Source organism: Anastrepha ludens, chromosome 3, assembly GCF_028408465.1.
Source record: "Anastrepha ludens isolate Willacy chromosome 3, idAnaLude1.1, whole genome shotgun sequence".
Classification (NCBI taxonomy): domain Eukaryota; kingdom Metazoa; phylum Arthropoda; class Insecta; order Diptera; family Tephritidae; genus Anastrepha; species Anastrepha ludens.
In genome coordinates, this window is record NC_071499.1 from 24,428,328 (window position 1) to 24,449,627 (window position 21,300).

The 21,300-nt window shown below is 35.9% G+C and overlaps 1 protein-coding gene across 1 annotated transcript in view; it reads right to left on the reverse strand.

The window, feature by feature from the left end:
* Positions 1 to 2,812: 2,812 nt before the first annotated feature.
* The window catches only part of LOC128857186 (cytosolic purine 5'-nucleotidase), a 47,023-nt gene continuing 28,535 nt past the window's right edge, over positions 2,813 to 21,300 (reverse strand). Inside the window, exons 2-8 of the mRNA XM_054092820.1 lie at positions 21,005 to 21,078; positions 14,386 to 14,599; positions 14,133 to 14,279; positions 8,843 to 8,963; positions 8,214 to 8,767; positions 7,693 to 8,140; positions 2,813 to 3,310 (exon numbers count right to left, since the gene is read on the reverse strand). Coding sequence (XP_053948795.1) covers positions 3,149 to 3,310; positions 7,693 to 8,140; positions 8,214 to 8,767; positions 8,843 to 8,963; positions 14,133 to 14,279; positions 14,386 to 14,599; positions 21,005 to 21,078 — 1,720 coding nt within the window. The 3' untranslated portion in view covers positions 2,813 to 3,148. The remainder of the gene's footprint in view (positions 3,311 to 7,692; positions 8,141 to 8,213; positions 8,768 to 8,842; positions 8,964 to 14,132; positions 14,280 to 14,385; positions 14,600 to 21,004; positions 21,079 to 21,300) is intronic.

The window sequence follows — 21,300 nt, forward strand, 5'->3', positions numbered from 1 at the left end:
GCTTTGTATGCGGATATAACGGTTTTTATCATTGTGACATATAGTACATATATAACTCAATATAGTCGTATTTCGGCTAATTAGCGGTAAATATTTTTATTTTGCTTTTAACAACATTTCTTCGCAATTTACGCACACTAATGCGAATTTAAATACATCGATGCAAAGCAAATAAGTGAATTGCGTATACATAAAATATTTGCTTGTTAATTTCTCTTTTGAATATCCATTTTATTTTCATGAACACTTTAAACTTAAAAAACAAAAAATAATAGTGCATTTATGTGTACATATAATTTGTATATATTTATAAGTATTTTTTTTTTATAAATATTTCCTTTTTTTGAGTTTTTCGCAAATATGTTTGTTATTATGCTAAGTTTTGTAGGTATGAAAATTTTTTTGCAAAAATTCGTATCGTTAGAAATTCTCTAATTTTATGATCTAGGCGTGATTTCATACATAAACCTCGTACGCACAAATGTAAATATGTCTATATGTAGGCATTTATGTTACGCTGAATACCTATTCTACTTCTGAGGGAACCAGTTCATGTTATTGACTATGGCTATGCTATTGTTTTTGGCTTTTGGCGGAATGATGCAAGATTGTTAATGACTTTCAGTTTGAAAAGTACGCAAACTTAAGTGCTAATTCGCAGATCGGGACAGGGAGTGAGAATTATTTAATTTTTTTTTTCAATAAAAAAACATTTTCTAGATGCTTTGAGGGATTTTTGAGAACATACATACAGTGTCGGACAAAACACATTGGACTGATACCTATTAGTGAAGCTATTTCTTTTTACGCCTGCAAATATTATTTTAAATAAGAAAAAATATCACAGAAATGAAAAGCAACCAGTTATTATATGAAAACATAAAAAATATTTTCTAAGATAAGACACTATTACATTATATGCGAAAAAAGCCAAACATATAAAAGGTGGTTAAGTTTTAAGGGCCGGTGTTGATTTTGAATAAAATACAATTTTTTTTAGAAAATTATTGTCATATCTCTTTATTATGATAATATTGGTATGGCTCAATTACGTATGGAACAAAATATCGGCCAATTGGCCTCCGCGGCCTCGGTGGCACACCTCCATCCGATGGTCCAAATTTTCGATGACGCTGAGGCATAATTGAGGTTCTATGCCGTTAATCTGCCGAATTATCTCATCCTTTAGCTCTTGAATTGTTGCTGGCTTATCGACGTACACCTTTTCTTTCAAATAACCCCAAAGAAAGCGGTCCAACGGTGTCGTTGACGGTTAGGTGTGGTTCACATTAAAAATTTAACCACCCTTTATTTAAAAAAAGTATTAAAAAAAATAAATTAAAAAAAAAACGCATTGCAAAAAATTTAATAATAATAAGATGTATTCAAACATATTTAATAAAAAAAATTATTAAAAAAAATTAATAGCGCAAATTTTTTTGAAAAAATTAAAAAATAATTATTTACTACAAAAAATTATTAAAAAAAGTTATTTAAAACAAATGTATTGAAACAAAAGTTATTAAAAAAAATAAAAAAAGATGTGTTAAAACATTTATTAAAAAAATTTATTTAAAAAAATATTAATTGAAAAAATATTAAAATTTATTAAGAAAAAAAAATTATTAAAAAATTTTATTAAAACAAAACTTAGGAAAGAAAAAATTATTAAAAAAAACTTATTGAAAAGAATTTATGTATGAAATGTTTTAAAAAAAAGATATATAATAATATATGTACAAAAATTTTGTAAAAAAACAATGTTAAAAAAAAAATTATGAAATAAAAATTAATTACCAAAAATTATTAAAGAAAAACTTATTAAAAAAAATGTATTAAAAAAAATTATTAAAAAAAACGTATTACAAAAAGTTATTAAAAATAGGTATATAATGACAAAACGTAATAAAACCAAGTTTATTAAAAAAAATTATTAAATACAATTTTTTACAAAAAACTATTAAAACAAAAAATTTATAAAAAAAAATTATTAAAAGAAAATTTATTAAAAAAACATTTTACAAAGAATTATTAAAAAAAAAATTATTAAAAAGTGTATAATTAAAAAAAAATTAATAAAAAAAAATTATTAAAAAAACAGTTATTAAAACAAAATTTATTAAAAAAGTAGTAAAAAAAAATTATTAAAAACAATGTATTAAAAAGTATAAAATTAAACAAAAAAAATATAAAAAGAAAACAATTATTAAAAAAATATTTAAAGTCACAAGATTATCTATTAATAAAACTAATTTTTCTTGTCCGATTGATTTTCGATGAATCTCCAAGGACTTGTGATGATCACTGCAAGGGACTTCTGTAGAAACGGGCTCCACATAAACAGCGATAACTTTTACAATTATTATTATTTTTTTAGATGTTGCTAAGGTCGAGTCGAAATATGTTGTCTTAATGCTATGTTTTTATTTTTGTAAAATAAAGCAATTGACTGCAAAAACAAAAAAATTTAAAAATCATAATTTTTTCGGGCCTCTGACTACCCCTACTCTATCCCTAATTTGTCTTCTATAGATTCTATTGACTCCATTTATTGTAAGTGCATCAAATTTTTTTTTCGAATAAAATACCAAATAAATAATAAAATACTACAATAAATAATAAAAAACCTTAAATTTTTTCTCATAAAAACACATTTTCCATGCATAATTGACAAGTTACAGTGATTTATAAATTCTCTCAATCTCCCCGTCCCAGGTTGCAAATCATTGGGTTGTTGAAACGAACAAAAAGATGCGAAGTGTAATTGAAATCAATGAAATTATGAAAATATTAAAATAAAGGTGCGTGTGTGTATGTGTTAAATGTTATTTATTTTATCCAACCATTTATTTTATCCAACTACTTCAAAAATAATTAAAATAAAAAATGTATTGCGTATGAAACTAAATAAAGGTACATTAGTTATACTAAATAAACATTTACAAATTAATTTCTCAGCGTAGGTAAAAAAAGGAAAATCATTTTTAAAATCGTCGCATTGCAAAAGAATCTCTGAGGAATATCGAATGAATCGCAACAATGCGACTGGCGCGCCGTTCTGTCTTCTATCCTCCTTTTACGTATTCATTTTGTGTTCTCTTTCTCTGGCGCCAAATTGAAGTTACACAGACGAAAACTACTGCCGATTCTAGTCGGTGTCGTCTTGCTGCTGCTGTTGACAATCACATTTGGGAAGTTGATCGGACTCCTCCTCCGAGTAGTCCTCATCGTGTGTGTGTGTCACCGTTTGTGGTGTTGGCGGACGCGTATGCGGCACTGTGGAGTTGGTCGAACAGGCCGAATTCATTGACTGCAAGAAATTAGAATAGAATTAGTTAATTGTATAAGGTAAAATGTACGTATAAATACAAGAGTGCCGAGAGAGTGAAAAAATAGATATCGCGTTGGCAACTAAATAATTGCGAATTTTTTTTAGAGAAATAAAGACAATTTTTTCAAGGAACTAAATAACTTTATTCTGTAATGTATTGCCCATTTTAATCGATGACCTTTTGCCATCTTTCAGGCAGCATCATAATCCCACGTTCATAAAACTTCTGGGTTTTATTAGCAAAAAACTGAATCAGGTACGATTTGACATCTTCATCATTATTGAAATTTGTACCATTCAAGGAGTTTTGTAAAGATCGCAGAAAAGTGATCAGATGGTGCCAGATCAGGACTATATGGTGGATATGGAAAAACATCCCAACCAAGCTCCAATAATTTTTGCCGAGTGGCCAAAGATGTGTGTGGTCTTTCATTGTCATGATGGAATGCAATACTTTTTCGATTCATCAATTCGGGCCGCTTTTCTTCAACTGCATTGGTTAATTTCGTTAGTTGTTCAATGTAGACATCAGAATTGATCGTTCGGTTGGGTGGTAAGAGTTCAAAGTAGTTCAAATTCCTTTGTAATCCCACCAAACTGATAACAAAACCTTCTTTTGATGAATATCAGCTTTTGATGTTGTTTGAGTTGGTTCACCTGGCCTGCTCCACGATCTTTTCCGCTTGATGTTATTGTGAACAACCCATTTTTCATCGCCTGTTATCAGTCGTTTTAAAAATGGATAATTTTCATTACGTTTCTTTAGCAAATTGCGGCTGTTAATGCGTTGCGTTAAATGCGTTTCTTGCAGTTCATGACGAACCCAATTTTCGAGTTTTTGAACAAACAATTGATTTTAAGTGATTTTCAATGCCTGTATGTGATACATAAAGTTTTTCTGCAATCTCACGTGTCGTGCTGTGACGATCCGAATCGATTATTTCTTTGATTGGGGCGTCATCAACTTCGACTGGACGACCAGAGCGTTTTTCATCTTTGAGTGGCTTTTAAGGCTTCGTCACCATAATCAACTTTTTATGAGCTTGCGTTGCGGTTTCCCTTTGCGTAAATAAAAAAGTAAAATATGACGAAAATGTTCCTTTGATTTTCCTTTTTTCGACGAACGCCAAACGAAAACTACGCAACCGATGGAAAAACTTTTTTTACGGATTGACAGCTGAATTACCAACTATCAAATAACAAAATGTGTTTTACATTTGTACTACGGCTGCAAACCTAAAAATTCAACTGAAGTCATATACGAGTGAAATGCGCAATTACTTAGTTGCCAACCCAATACAAACCAGTGACGGTAGCCACTGAGTTTTTTTTTCTAAAGGGTCATAAAATAATTTTTTTTTCACCGATATGTTTTTAGTTACAAAAAAAAAAAAATTAAAATTTTTCTTTCGGTCAAAAATAAAAGTAAAATTTCATTTTTATTTTTCCAGTGAAAGATAGAAGTTAAAACGACCGATCGGTTAAAGTTGGCCCAAAAGCGATTTTAACGCCAGAGTAGTGTTTAATAGTTTTTTAAATAAAAAAAATATATGAAAATGTAAACTGCCTTTTTTGACTTATAAAATAACATATCAATATCTAAATGTTTATATTTGAGCAAAAAAAAAAAATTAATTAAAAAAAAAAAAGAAATATTAAAAAATATATAATAATAATATCTATAAAAAAATTTGTTAAAAAAAAGTACTAAAAAATTTATTAAAAGTATTTAATAAAAATATTAATTTAAGGCAAAATTATTCAAAAAATTAAGAACACAAAATTTATTAAGAAAAGATGTATAAAAAAATATTTCTTACAAAAAATTATTAAACAAAATTTGATTAAAAAAAATATTAAAAAAAAAGATGTATAAAAAAAATGTATATTATTAAAAAAAAAATAAGAAAAAAACGTATTACAAAAAATTGTATTAAAAAAAAATTATTAAAAAAATTTATTTAAACAAAATATATTGAAACAAAAGTTATTAAAAAAAATTATTAAAAAAAGATGTGTTAAAAAAATTTATTAAAAAAATATTAATTAAAAATAAATATTAAAATTTATTAAAAAAAATTAATAAAAAAAAATTTATTAAAACAAACTTATTAAAGAAATTTAAATTGAACGTTCGAAAACAACTACTATTTTTGATCTCTAATAAAAATCGCTAAAAAGTTAAATAAATAAATTGTTTGCAATAGGTGGTGGTTGCTATCCGACACAGGAATGAATTCGGAGGTCGGGAGTTTACGAAGGTGGTAAGAGACTCCCGATGAATGTCGTTTAACGGATGTTTATATACTGTCCAGTAGTTGCCTTGGATCTCGTCAATGTAGTTGAAGAGATGACCCCTGACATACCTGGGAGGTGGCTCATCCTCTAGCAAATGTCTGCACGGGTGATACCCCAGTAAAAATTGCTTGCTGACCATTTTGCTGTGCTCCTTAATCGGAAGCACGGAAATCTTGTTGTACAGATTTTGCAGGGGGACCTCAGGACCTCGATGTTTATTAAATTTAATAAAAACAATGTATACGACTTGTAATGAGATATGTATGTACTGTTTACCACTGCAGAAAGAACAACAACAAAAACAAAGCTTGCTAAAAAAATATAGAAACAAATAGTTTTCTCATCAAAATATGCTCACAGCTTAAATGATGCAGTGTATTTTATATTTTCTCTGAGAATGCAATTACGGTGAAATGTATTTTTTTCTGTTTAGCTTAGCGGCGTAAGTCATTCTGAAGAAATTTTTATAAAGAAAAGTTGGAAAAATTTAAATTTTTGAAATGGGAAAACGGACCTCACTTGAAAAAGGGACGACGTTATTCGTCATTATAAAGAGGGCAAAACCCAATGAAAAATTACAGAAATTATCGCTATTACTTGCTCAACTGTCCAGCACATTATAGAAAGGTTTCGCCACGAAAACAGGATAGAAGATAATGGCAGATCTGCGCCAAATAAAATATTTAATGATGCAGATAAGAGGTGGATAGTTCGCAAAGTTAAAGAAAAACCCGATTTAAGCGCTCCAAAATTAACTAACGAAGTCGAGTAGAGTTCTGCGCGAAGAAAATTTTCATGGAAGGACTGCCCGAAATAAACCGTTGACTAATGCTCGTAATAAAAAACAGAGAATAGAGTTTTGCAGACAACATTTGAACAAAGAGATTTCGTTCTGGAAGTCCGTTGTTTGTGCGAATGAAAGCAAATTTAAACCTTTCAGGTCCGATGGGAAGTCCTGCGCTTGAAGAAAACCAAATACCGCGCTTCAACCATGGAATTTGCGCTCTACAGTTAAACATGGCGGGGTCAGTGTGCTGGTATGGGGTTGCATGCCCTATTCAGGCGTTGGAAATTTAACATTTATCGAAGGAAACATGAATAAAGAGATGTATTTGGATCTGCTAAAAGTTAATTTAGTACAAAGTGCGGATAGAATGGGCATACGGGTTTCGTTTAGGTTCTACCAAGACAACGATCCCAAGCATATGTCTGGTATTGAAAAAATTTGGCTTATCTGGAACGGCCCAGACCAGATCTCAACGTTATTGAGAATTTGTGGTCAGTGCTGGAAAATAAAATAAAAAACCACAATATTTCTAATGCTGATCTGATTTCTGATCTGAAACAGGCACTACAGGAAGATAGACAGGAGGAAAGACAGGTATAAAATTAGTTCCGATTATACAGCAAAACTTGTAGAATCTATGAATTCCCGATTAAAAGCTGTTCTAAATCAAAAGGTATACCCCACCCCACTAAGTATTAGCCGCAATCATGAAATCGAAATATTAATGTGTTGATGTTTTTTGAATACTTTTAATTTAGGGCATCATTTAAGCTGTGGCCTCAAAATTGTAACTAAATTAGTTTCATTTGCCATATCTTTTTAGGAAGAAACATTTTTTGTTACTTTTTGGTTATATAATAACAATAAAAAAAGTATACGATTTTTCTCTGTAATGGAAATACCTTAAAATATATTTGATATTTTAATGATTTTTTTTTTTGGCTGCATCAAATAAACTGTGAGTCACTGTATCTTTACGAGTCATTCCATAAAATTTATGCTTTTAGAGAAACTTCTGAAAGAACATTCTGAATTCAAGCCTTAAATATTTATTTTCCTTTCGCGAAATTTGACGTGTAGTTCAGACTGTTCATCACTCATCTAACTCAACCTCTTGATTTCACAACTAAAATGCAATGCTGCCCTTAGCTGGGATTACTGCACTGCTGCAGCGCTAACCATTAACTACCCGCTTGAAAATAATTGAATTCTGTTTTCGAAACTCTTTGCCGTCATGATTTGGGCCTCAAATGATTACCACATAAAATCCATATACCTTAAATTCTTCTGCGAGCTTTTCAATTTCCGCATCTTTGCCATCCGCACGTTCGTTGCACGCCATAGCTTCGTGCGGCTTTTCGGTAGGCGATGAAATCGTACTCAACGCTCCACCATCAACGCTTTCGTTCTTGCTGCGCGAACGTTGTATTGACGGTGTCTCCATGTGGAATCGTTGTTCGTGCGTTACCGTAGATTCGTGCGGCAGCAGCATAGCCGGTGCACGGAACATATACGAAAACGGATAATAGTAGAGATTGAGGAACGTGGCCGCATACAAATCGGCATATCTGGATACTTGGCTGGAGAAGAATGTTTGTCTTGAACCGGAACGGAAGAGTGAGCCCATCATACCGTACGCCATGTCCATTTTGTGGGTGACATCGCGTATGCTGGTGCGCAATTTCGAAATATCCGGTTTCTCCTTGGCGCTCGAGTCCAGATTTCTGTGTTATTTAAATATATAATTTTTTTTTTTAATTTACAGTTTTTACAATGGATTGCATTTGTGTCACTTACTTGTACATATCACCCAGCATAACATCCAAATGCTGCAATTCTGCAAAATACTGACACTTGTCCGTCCACACATGCAATTCCTGCACCAGCTCGGGCACAATGAGGAATGTACGCCAACCGCGTATCTTTTTCGATTTCAAAATATCTCCGAAAATATGATCACCAACGTAGAGCACATCCTTGCCCTTGGCGTTGATGAAGGAGGTGAACACCTCACACGAACCACCCGAATAGACTTTGCCCGGCTGTAAGGGTCCCATGTGTGTGCCGATTTTCAAGGCGCCCGTTTGTGTGTCCACTTGACGGAGTATTGTGCCTTCGCCAAAGAAAAGTGGCTTCGCTGCATCCACCACAATCACATCGAAGTAGGTTTTCCAATTGCGATGTGGGTCATCGGGCCGCGCGCCATGCTCGAAATCGAATAAATACGACATAATAATGTTGGTGTACTTGTAATCGCTGTTGGTGAGCAAGAAAACTTTGGCGCCAGATTCGCGTATACGCGAGAGCACCATGGGCAGACGTGGATCCTTCTTAACGTAGTAATCCAAGTTCTACAAAGAAGATGGAAAAGTTAGAAGATATTTTCGAAAAATCATTTAAAAAAAGCAAAAACAAAAACAATGTACCTCGATTGTTTTCTGTTTTAGGTTGCCTTTTATGTGCACAAAATCGATGGCGCGTCGTACATCCTGGAAAATGGATCTGAAGGACATAAAGAGTTCGCCAGCCTTAACGCCAGTTTTTTCGCTGAAAGAGAAAATGGGAAAAACAAAAATCAATTTAAACGTTAATTTAGTAATGTTTGCATGTAAAACTGGCAAGCAGCTTTTTGCCATTAAGAGATTTAGTGCAAGTCGCAGTATTTGCCGATTTGCATACATTTCAATTAAGGAAATATTTTAGTGTGCTAAATAGCATCTTTAAATGCAGTCGCAGCTGCCATCTGGGCAAAGTGCCATATTTTCGCACTCAACGTCTGGCTTAGCAGCCTTTCGCGGGAAATAAACGATTGTCACATCCTGTTGGCAAAACTTTCTGACTTTCCTAAGATTCTTACACTTTTTCTTACTTTCCGTTCTGTAAGACACTTGCAGTGTTTTATTTAGCTGTCGGTTGCTGAAATTTCCTCCTGCAATGCTTTCGTTTTTTGGGTTTCCTTTGCAAGTAGAAGACGAACGTTGCGTTGCAGACACACGCAGTTAAAGGGACGCAAGTGGCGAAAAACGTAGAAAGTTGAGGATATTTTTGTTGATGCTACAAAAGAGGATGTGGTAAAGTTTTCGCACGTTTGATTAGGCGCCGGTACATGGCTGCCTTCGAAGGAAGAGGCTTCACTTTGACAGATACTCTTAAACTGTATGGGGTGAACTGTGGGCTAGAGCGGAAGATGAATTACGAATGGGAAAATGTTCTTGCGTGCAAATGAAAAAGTTCCATAGCAGCTAATATACAAGTATAGATAGGTAGAAGTGCCAGTCTGACACTCCTCAAGTAGCACTAAAGCGCCGTTTTGATACCTCCAACAGGCAGATATCTACAGCCAGCCAGATGTGTTGAAATAATGGAGGAAATTGATTGGATTTAGGTTGGCGCACTGCCAAAGACTGTCGAAGAAAGGAGCGAGCAGTGAGCTTGGTCGTCTAGCTGCTAAACCCGAACATTTACAGAGAAAGTGCTCAACAAGTCTCCTTCTCTGAAAGGTCCCCACAGCTTCTGCAATAGGGGTTAAATGGTAACCCTAACTTTTACGCGTGTGTGCCGATCGTCCAATGACCGTTAAACACAGTTAGGAGTTTGGAAATTGAATGGCGAGGAGCCCAAAGGACTTTCTGAGTCCTTCGTATATCGTATTGGGGCCAAAGGGTTTTCGAAATAGCACATGAAGAAATGGAGCTCCATCTTTTTTGCGCTTTCCTGAGAAATAATTTGTGCAGTTCCTCTTTAATAACTGTCAGGGGGATGCCGATGACCAGGTAGGAGGTCTCTGAGGCCAATTCAGTCCGTTTACTAGCAAGCTCATCAGCAATTTCATTTCCCTCTATGTTCCTATGTCGTAGAACCCAGATCAGAGAAATGTTACCTGCACACCCAAGAGATTGGATCTCCTCCCTACAGGAGTTTACTAGTTTCGTTCTGCACCATGGCGTCGTCAGAGCTTTGATCGCGGCTTGACTATAGAAGAAAATGTTAATATCTCCCTCGCTCCTGCGTTACCTAAGCATTTTGCATGCCTGCAGGATCGCAAAGACTTCTGCTTGAAAAACACCAACAGTACTCGGCAGTTTCAAGGAGATAGAAAAATTGGCTGTATTTACAGAAAACCCCTTCCCCGACTCCCGATTCCATCTTGTAGCCGTCAGTGAAGACAGAGGTGCACGCTTCGGAGCAGATTTTCCCCCCGATCCAAGCATGCCTATTTGGAAAGATTGCCCTAGCACGACCCTCAAACTCTAGTTTGCGGATAAAGAGATCTGTTTGAAATCCGGAGAAATACGGTGTTAACTGCCCGAAAAAGCTACCATGTCTCTTGAAAGATTGAATCCAGAGGCCAACCTCCTTTAACCTAATTACACTTTGAGCTGCGATGGAAATAACGAAAAGTCGATGGAAAGTAAGTGCACAACGACATTAAGGGCAGGACTGGGGCAAGTTTTACATGCTCCGGTGATGCCAATGCATGCAATCCTTTGCACCCTCCCTAGTTTAATAATACTACAGCCCTTCCGAAGAGCTTCCCACCAAACCAAGCATCCATACGTTAAATTGACAAAACCACTGCGTTGTACATCCACAGCACGACCTGTGGCTTGTGTCCCCATTTTTTACCGAACATAGATTTCCAGGAGTAGAAGGCTATACTGACAAGTATAACAACCACGAAAGCTTCTCAGCTGGATGATGAAAATATGTCTGGAGGTATGATCTTACATCAGCATCATTCATAGCATTACAGCTCGTTGTGAGTCTTAGTTTCCTCCACAATTCTTCTCCATGCATCTCGGTCCATAGCCAGTCTAGGATAGTTGGTTACTCCTATACTTCTTAGATCGTCCTCAATGTCGTCTAAGCATCGCTTCCGCGGCCGTCCTCTTCGCTTTTCACCAAGAGGTTTGCTCTTTCATAGACTGTTACTAGGCTCTGAGCGAATTTGACAGAACCAGTTGATGGACTAATGTTAGCTGATGAGTACCAATGGTAGCGTCTTCCTAAAATAGTTATTATATTTTTTACGATTTTGACAAGTCTGACGTCAGGTCCCTTCCCAATACAAAACAAACGAACAAAACAAACAAAAGTAGAAGAAACTACATGTCGGGTTGCTTCTATTGCTTTCGCCTAGCCTTACTTTTCACAAACAAGTAATTCCCCTTCCTTTTGTTCGTTTATTCATGGGCTCTGACGACACTGCGAATTGAAAAGGCGGAACCATGTATTCTATCATCCTTGAACTAACATCACTTGGGATGTGTTTATAAAAAAACTGAGATCGTTTTGGTGATATACAAAACAAAAATCAACCAATGAGACTTCGTTACCGTCTGAACAACGACTGATTGGACGAGTGTGTGAATGCATGTGAAATGATCGTGCAGAATTCGGTTGCCGAGTCTCCCAAGTGATGTGGAAGCCGAAGTTCCCTTCACATTTTGCTTTTCACCACAGTTAAACAGCAAACTTTGTAAATCTATCATCTTTGGAGCCAGATACCTGAATCATACTGTTGCGAAAGTAGGGCAGTTAAAGGAGTAGCTATCGCAAGATAGACTCGAAGTTATGTTGAGTCTCACCGCATGGATACCCATCAAGCAGTATTCTCAGTAAGGCACCTACCACTATCGATAGTTGAAGTTTTATGAGCCTTCGATCGCCTCCGATCTCTACTTGGGCAGCAGGACATTAAGACATTGCTTATTTGTTCCCACAAAAGCCGGTTCTAAGCTACCGGAACTACCCGTATTTATATCCGGCCAAGGACTGCCACTCCAGCAGCCTTCCCCGTACATGCATGGGGAATGTTTATGCTTCTACAATACCAAAAATAAAAATAACAACAACCTTGCATATTAGTGTTTTTTTTTTCAGCTCTTGTTGAGCGGACACGAGGCCCAGCTACCCAAAAGGAGACCACTGGTTAAGAGATGCTATACTTCCTGCTTAGCTACGGCTGATCAATCATACTCTTTTTCGCGAGGCCCCTGTAATCCTGTACTCATATAAGCCTTGTATAGCGATAATCAACTTAGAAGCCATTTCCGCTATATTGTTCCTGTACTATGTATGTAGGCAGCCCTAGAAAATTGATCTTATCTTATGCGAGCAAATCCTGATATAAAACTCAAATGAAATGCGGTCAGATGCATGGAATTGTATTCCAAAAGTAATGGGAATAAATTTGAGGTTTGTAGTGCAGAATTTTTGATTAGCGCATATCCACAAGGAATCTCAAGTGATTCAAGTATTTTGGGCATTGCCCCCAATTCTAATAAAAATCGGCTGATTTGTGAACTTCAGTACAAACTGAATATATTTTGAAAACAATTTTATATATTGGAGATTTTTTCAATGTTGAAATTACAGTACAGAATTTTTCTTGGTATCTTTTTAGAAAAACAAAATATTCGTTTTGGAGAAACACATTTTTTTTGAGAAAAAAAAAATCCTTCTGGAGAAACAAATTTTTTTTGAGAAAAAAAATATTCTTTTCGGAGAAACAAATTTTGAAAAAAAAAAAAATTGTTTGTTTTGGTTTTGAAAAAAAAATTAATTTTCTTTTTGGGAGAAAAAATTATATTTTTCTGTTAAAAGTTTTTGTGAGAAAACGTTTTTTGGTAATTTTTGAAAACTAGTCATTTCCAATTTTTTTGTAATTTTTTTTTTAATATCTAATATGATTGACTATGCTTAGTAGTCCCTGCAAGTTCCACAGAGAGCTTTACACAAATTTTAGTACACTCATGGACAATAAAATTAGTACCACATTTTGACTATTTTGCGTTTGTTTATTTACTGCCGGCCGCCGTAGCCGATTGAGTTGCTGCGTGACTACCATTCGGAATTCATAGAGAGAACGTTGGTTCGAATCTCGGTGAAACACCAAAAATTAAGAAAAACATTTTTCTAATAGCGTTCGCTCCTCGGCAGGCAATGGCAAACCTCCGAGTGTATTTCTGCCATGAAAAAGCTCCTCATAAAAATATCTGCCGTTCGGAGTCGGCTTGAAACTGTAGGTCCCTCCATTTGTGGAACAACATCAAGACGCACACCACAAATAGGAGGAGGAGCTCGCCAAACACCCAAAAAAGGGTGTACGCGCCAATTATATATATATATATATATTGTCTGCTACGGTTTTCGCCAATGATCTGAATAAAGAATTTGGGGCAGGTTTGTGGGATGTGGCTTTATGCGGGTGATATAAACAGCAATCAGACAAGTAGTGGAGCGCGTCAAGATTAAAATCAAAATTTCCATTAGTCACAAAAATTTTCTTTTTAATTTAGTAAAAAAGTAGTTATTCAAAAACAAAATTTGATGCCTAATTTTGCTCCACCTTGTACAATATTATATTATATTTTACAATATTTTGAAATCACCTGTATTCATGAATAAAACTTACTTTTCCAGCTTTTAATTTATTACGCACTCAATAAATTTATTTTACTACAACGAACACAAATGCAACAGCAACGCTTAACTTTTGAGTATGAACAGAACAGATGGGCACAACTGAAATGACTGGAGCGGAAATCCCATACAAAAGTTTATTTTTATTAACAATAAATTTGTACTCAAATCCGCAGGTAATAAGAAAATTTTTTTTGCATTGATGTGGGGGAAGAATTCCCAACTCTTGCTTTGAAAAATGACGGCAATTATTTCTTAACTCATAAATGACTTGCAATTAATCAAACTCACCTTATATACTCCGAACTGTTGTTGAAGAAATCAACCAGACATGCCAACAAATAGGTTTCAGGCAAATTGAACAAAGTGTTCAAGACATAGACACGCTTTTCATCCAGTTTCAGAAATTTGTTTGGGTACAACTCGTACACCTGGTGGCTAAAAGTAAACCACAAATATAAGCAAATATTTTTTAATTGATATTTCAATGAATTTCGATACTACAAATACAGATGTGCACGAGCATATATTTGCTTTTACGTACTGTTTGAGAAATTCGAAGCCACGCACACAGACCAATATGTTGCCGTAGGCGTCTACTTTCAAGAGGTTGCCGTAGAGTGTGTCGAACCAGAGACCACGCACCGGGAAGGAGGGGTCGTATTCAAATTGTAGAATCTCTTTGGGATAGCCATCATTTACAAGGCACTCCTTGGCCAAATCGAAACCGAGTTGTTCGTATTGTGGCGATTTGTATTCTGAAACGAGAGGATAGCAGAAAAAAGGTGGTATAAAAAAAGTCAGCTATAAGGAATAAGGCAAAGAGCTCAAAAAGTTACTTCGTTGAAATTATTTGTGTAGTTCTTGATGCATAGCAAAGCTATCAAATAATAAAGCGAAAATAAATATGTCGTATTACAGCACGGTTACATTGACCTAGTGGTTGTTTAAGGACATGATTGTGATCTAGAAATGTGATGCGATGTGTACATACTAGGCTGCTCAATAAGTTTGCGATTCGATAAGAGAGGACGTTGCTACTAACTTCAATTTTTTTGTTATGTTGAACTTCATATGTGAAATTTCATTTCAATCTCTCAATTTATTCTATTTTTACAAGCCATTTAGTATATACATATGTCTCATATTATTTTCTAAGGCAAAGGAAATTTATGAACGAATGTTGAAAGTGCATGAGGCCTTTTTGCTATCAATTAGAACAGTAGAAAGATGGGTGGCTGAATTTAAACGTGGTCGTACAAGCTTTGAAGACGATCCATGTCAAGGACGTCCAAACAGCAACAATACCAGAAATCGTAGAAAAAATACAGAAAATCGTATAGGAAAATCGTCAAGTGACTGAAAGAGATTTAGTAGGAGCCCTAGGCATCTCATTGGGCAGTGTAAGCAATATTTTGAGTGAAGTGTCAGAAAGCTATGTGCCAAATGGGTGCCGCACTCGCTAATGAAACAAAACTACATGCGAATGCGACGTTCTCAGCAACATTTAGGTAATTTTCGAAAGGATAAAGTGGATTTTGTGCGTCGATTAATCACTATGGATGAGACTTGAGTCTATCACCATAATACTAAATCAAAAGCAGAGACTAAAGAGTGGTGTGAATCTAGTTCGTCGGCTCCGAAACGAGTTTGAGCCCAGAAATCGGCCATCGGCCAAGAAGGAGTTGGTATCAGTTTTTTGGGATGCGAAAGGAATTTCGTTTGTGGATTACTTGCAAATTGCTAAAACAATAAACTCTGAACTCTATTGTAACCGTTTAGAGCAGCTGAAGGAAAAAATCCGTGAAGAAAGACCGAGTTTACAAAAAAAAAGAGATTATTTTTTATCAGGGCAATGCACGAGTCTTAAAAGCATTTTTACACTGGCTAAACTCCATGAATTAAAGTTCGAATTGTTAAAGCATCCACCAGATTTGGCCCCTAGCGACTTCCATCTGTTTGCAGACCTAAAAAAATGCATGCGTGGAAAGCGTTTTTCATCAAATGATGAGGCCATAACAGCTGTGGACGCGAATTTTGCAGCCCTTCCAGATTCTCACTTCAGGGATGGAGATCATAAATTGGAACTAGTGTTCAGGAATACTGAATAATAAAGTGTATTTCAAACCATGAAATTCAGATTTTCTTATCGAACCGCAAAACTTATTAAGCAACCTATTATATTCCAAGGCACATTATTGAACAGGTAGTAGCAGTGGCGTAGCGGACTCGATTGTTTTCCTATTTATTAGCTCTCTAAATTGTCAAACTTTGTTTATAGATTTTGACAATCTAGGGAGAAAAAGCAAAAAAAAAACTGTTCCTGTGGTTTTTGCTCTACTGCTAATACAGTGAACAGGCAGTACCTTGGTATACTCGTTTTCCGATTTTTTTTGTTGTGTTGCAACACAAATCCCTAACATAAATTGAAACTAAAGAGTGACTTTTTAAGAGCTATGGAAAGTTTTTCGAAAAAACACACATAAAATTCCGAAAAATGCATGAAATTTTTATTTAAATCGATAGTACAGTCCATATAATTTAATGTTTGAAGATTATTTCATGCAAATGTTGACCGCGACTGCGCTTCAAATGGTCTATCCGCTTAGTCCAATTTTGGCATACTCTTTCCAATGTTTCGGCCGGTATCTCACATATAAATGCTTTAATGTTGTCTTCCAATGCGTTAATTGAAGCAGGCTTGTCTGAATAGACATGAGCTTTAACATAGCTCCACAAAAAATAATCTAAAGGCGTTACATCGCACGATCTCGGTGGTCAATTGACAGGTCCCGAACGTGAAATAAAATGTTCACCGAACTCGCCTCTCAACAAGTCCATTGTTACGCGTGCTGTGTGGCATGTGGCACCGTCTTGCTGAAACCACATGACATGCAAGTCAAGCTCTTGCATTTTGGGCAAAAAAAAGTTGGCTATCATTTCACGGTAGCGCTCACCATTCACAGTTACGTTACGATTTGCAGCATCTTTGAAGAAGTACGGTCCAATGATACCTCCAGCCCATAAACCGCACCAAACTGTGACCTTTTCTGGATACAATGGTAGCTCTTTCAATTCTTCTGGCTGATCTTCACTCCAAAATCGACAATTCTGCTTATTTACGTACCCATTGATCCAAAAATGAGCTTCGTCGCTGAACACAATTTTTCGATAAAAAAGAGAATCTTAAACTTTCTTAAGATAACACGCATTTTTATAATAAAATTCAATGATTTGCAAGCGTTGTTCGTTTGTAAGACGATTCATCGTTAAATTATAGACCAAACTGAGGATGGTTGACAGTGAAACAAAACACGAAACGTGCGTCAGCTGTTTAAACCAACTGTTTTAAAAGATAATAGCTAAAAAATCACCCATTATCAGCTATTTTTCATTTTGAGTAGAGTGTGTCGATTTTTTCTATCGAAAAGTACACGCCAAAAATTCACATACTAGGAAAAAAAATGTAAGCATTCCTTATACGGCAGGAAATGATCACGCCATAAACAAACACAATTACCAAATCTACACGAGTTTCGAGCCATTTCAAACTTGCAGTTGGTTAACAAAATTGCCAAAAACTGCATATTCAGAACTTTTCTAGGAATTGCATTGAAACTTTGATGCAAATTTGTTGAATTTTTTTAACCTTCGGAAGACACCCTGGGGTGTGAGTAAAATAAAAATAAATAATTGGCGCGTACACTTCTGTTCTCCGAGCTTTTCCTCCTATTTGAGACGTGCGTCTTAATATTCTGCCGCAAATGGAGGGACTTTCAGTTTTAAGCCGACTCCGAGCGGCAAATGTATTTTATGAGGAGTTTTTCATGGCACAAAGGCGCTCGGAGGTTTGTCATTGCCTGCCGGGGAGCGACCACCATTAGTAAAAACTTTCTCTTGAATTTGGTGTTTCACGGAGATTCAAACTACGGTCTCCGAATTCCGAATGGTAGTCGCGCATCAACCCATTCGACTACGGCGGCCGTGATCCGCAAAACCGATTTTACTCTTCGAATTCGAGTTGATGTGTACCGAATTTATGCAGATCTAAAAAAGTGATAGAGTGAAATTTACCGCAGTTTGTAGTTCGCATACCTTTTTTGCATATACAGTTAAGGTCAAAAGAAAGTATACATCATGTATTGACAAGACTAGTAATCTATCATCGTCATCAAAATCAATTAGGACCCCTACCAAATTAGATAGGACTCCTACCAATATTCTTAAGTATTTCCTATTAAATCTAAGTAAATTGTCAGTGCGACCCATATTCGATTCTAGCCATGCCTACTAGTGCTACAGGAGTATAACTGTCTCCAGCGATTTTTGGCAGTATTTAAGGTGTATCTATCTATTTGCAGCTTACATTTTTCCAAGGGTATAGGTACAAGGTGAAGTCCAAAATAAACAAGACTGAGCTAAAACAGAAACGACAGGAGTTATGTTCTGATAACATCGAGTTTATTTATTCAAAATAGTCCCCTCTGGCCTCGATAGACTGTTTTGCGCGATCTAAAAGCTTTTCGAAAGAGTGTTTCAGGTCATTGACCGGAATCCAGAATGTGCTTCAGGATGTCGGCCTTTTAGATGGCCTCGACGGACGCAAAACGTTTTCCTTTCATGACCAAATGCAATTTTCGGAATAGGCAGAAGCCACAGGGAGCCATATCAGGCGAATACGATGAGTGATTGATGGTTAAAATGCGATTTCTAGTCAAAAAATCAGTCGCAAGAGTGAAACGATGAGATGGTGCATTTTCATGTAATAAGCGGCAGTTTCCTCCTTCTCGGTATTCAGGGCGAATTCGACGATGCGATGCAACAAACGACAAAACGACAAGATAGAAATATGCATTGATGGTTTGGCCCATTGACGCGAACTCCTTGTAGACAATTCACTTGGAATCGTAAAAATAAATGAACATCGACTTGATTTTTGACTTTTACAAACGCGATTTTTGGGTGGTGGCTCATCTGGGACCTTCCATTCGGCACTTTGTCGATTAGTTTCAGGTTCATGTTGGAAACACTACGTTTTGTCACCAGTTACAATGTTGTAAAAGAAGTTCCCGTCTTTTCTCGCCTCTTTAATGAGGTCTTTCGAATATTGAATTCTGAGCAATTTTTGGTCCTCAGTTAACTTGTGGGGAATGAAACATGCACAGACGATCAGTAAAAATGCGATAAATCGATGTTTTGAAGATATTCAACTCCGATTCCATGAATTTGAACGATGATTTTGGTTCATTTTTGATAAATTGTCGGAAAATTTCGATGGAGTTTTCGGTGATTACTGATTTTGGGCGGCCCGTGTGTTCATTGTCACCTCACAATCATCTCTGAAACGTGTAAACCACTCATGAACTCTGGCACGAGGTAGAAAATTATCGCCATAAACTTTTTTCATCAATTCAAATCGTTTACCGAGATTACCGATTTTAAAACAAAATTTTATTTTAGCTCTTTGTTCGAAACTTATTTTTGTATCGATGACACAAACATACTGACACTTTAGACGCAATAACTTCGCTTCCACTGAACAGAATGTCACCAAGTTTTCACTGAAAGTTAGCTAGGGATGTAACTTCCGACTAATTCATTAAAAAGATGGCACCATCAACAACATTTTTATAACGTCAGTCTTGCTTATTTTGGACTTCACCTTGTATATCAACTTTGTCTTGAGTAATTTGGAGCGTAGTGCCCAGTTTAGCTAACTTATCCGCCTTAGAGCTACCATCAATGCTACTGTGGTCCGGCAACCAGAGTAGAGTTATAGAGAAAAACTGTGCGAGTATTCTTAATTGTTCATAAAACTCTACCACTGTTTTCGAAGAGTGTTTCAATGATTGAAGCGATTTCAGAGCTGCATGACTATCGGAATATATGTAGATATTTCTGACTGTGCGTCTTTATTTAGCGCTAAAAGGCCATGTTTAATCGCCAAAACTTCAGCTTGGAATACGCTGCAACGATCAGGTAAGCCAAAAGGTATACTGCTATTCGTTTTAAGCATTGATTGAAGATTCTCTCAATCTTAGCGCCGCTTTAATGGCTGATTGTTTACAAAATAGGTCAATCGGCAATAAATGCAACATGACATTTTAATGCTGATGTTGATGTTGCCCTCAGATCCCCGCTAATACAAAGGCTAGCTGCTCTTTGAATGCTGTCTAATTGCTTGATCGAAGTTCTTTTTTTCAAGCGTTGACCACCAGATCAGAACTCCGGAGGGTCATGATTGGTTTTACAATAGCTGTATACAGCAAGTGAGCTCTCTTGGTTGATAGACCTCACTTTAAGCCTACTGTTTTTTTGCGCTGTAGCAGCGTTCTTTACTCTATTCTGAATATTCCGCTTCCAAGAAAGCTTCTTATTTACGATTAGGCCCATGTTTTAGCGCTATCACCAATGGACAGAACCGTACTGCTCAATGTCGGGAGTCGGAAGGTAGCTTTTTTTTATTTTCTTGCGAAAAATACTAATTCTCTTTTTGACTCATTAAGGCTTAAACCATATGATTTAGCCCAAGTATGAACGACTGTTAGACTACGCTGCATAAGATTACAGAGAGTATCTGGGAACTTCCCTCTTAGTAAGCAAGCCAGCATTAAAATTCTTCAATTCAGCAGTACATCTTGGAAGACTGCTACTCTATCACAAGTGCTGTATGAGTTCCTGGTCACAGAGCCATCTTTACATTCGGTAAGCGGCCTATTATTCTTGATGAATTCTACTCCCAATGCGAGCAATCCACATTTCTTGTGTAAATATCGGCATACATAAAGATTTCGGCCAAAAGAGTCGGTTAAAATCAAGCCAGTGGCCAAATGCTGTCTTTGGAGCTAAAATGGCGAGGGAGCGACAGCCAGCTTGAACCATTAATCCTTTAATTAATTTTCCTTAAAGCGTTCATTGAAGACAATGGACGATTGTGGTATTTTCGCATGGCCTAAAATATTACTGACTAGGCGTTTCTAAACCGTTATAGAGGAAACAAGCTGGCCAACAATTGTCCAAGTAATTCATAGCAATTTTTTTATGCAACATTTAGAAATACTTTAATAAAAGAACAAATTTCTTTCATTTCCATAGTATGCAACGCCATGAGCTCTCCCAGTATTTAATTAACACCAAATTAGTAAGGAGGAATTAATAATTACCCGCCAAAGTGTAGTCCATATCGAAGCCATAGAATTTGATATTCTCCAAGTGCAGCGATCTGTTCACAAAAATTCTGTAAATAGAAAGAAAAAAAAGAGCAAAAATTACTTCACATAATTATAGCAAATGACAGCAGCAATTCAATTAAGTGGAGGTCATCTATGCAATTAATACGACATTCACCATTCTCCGGCTCATAATCTCCTGTCTATTAACACAGACGAGACTATAGGGTTGGACCTACCCCACCAAGGCCGGCCCTCTTAAGCACGCCAATAATTGCAAAAAAATTTCG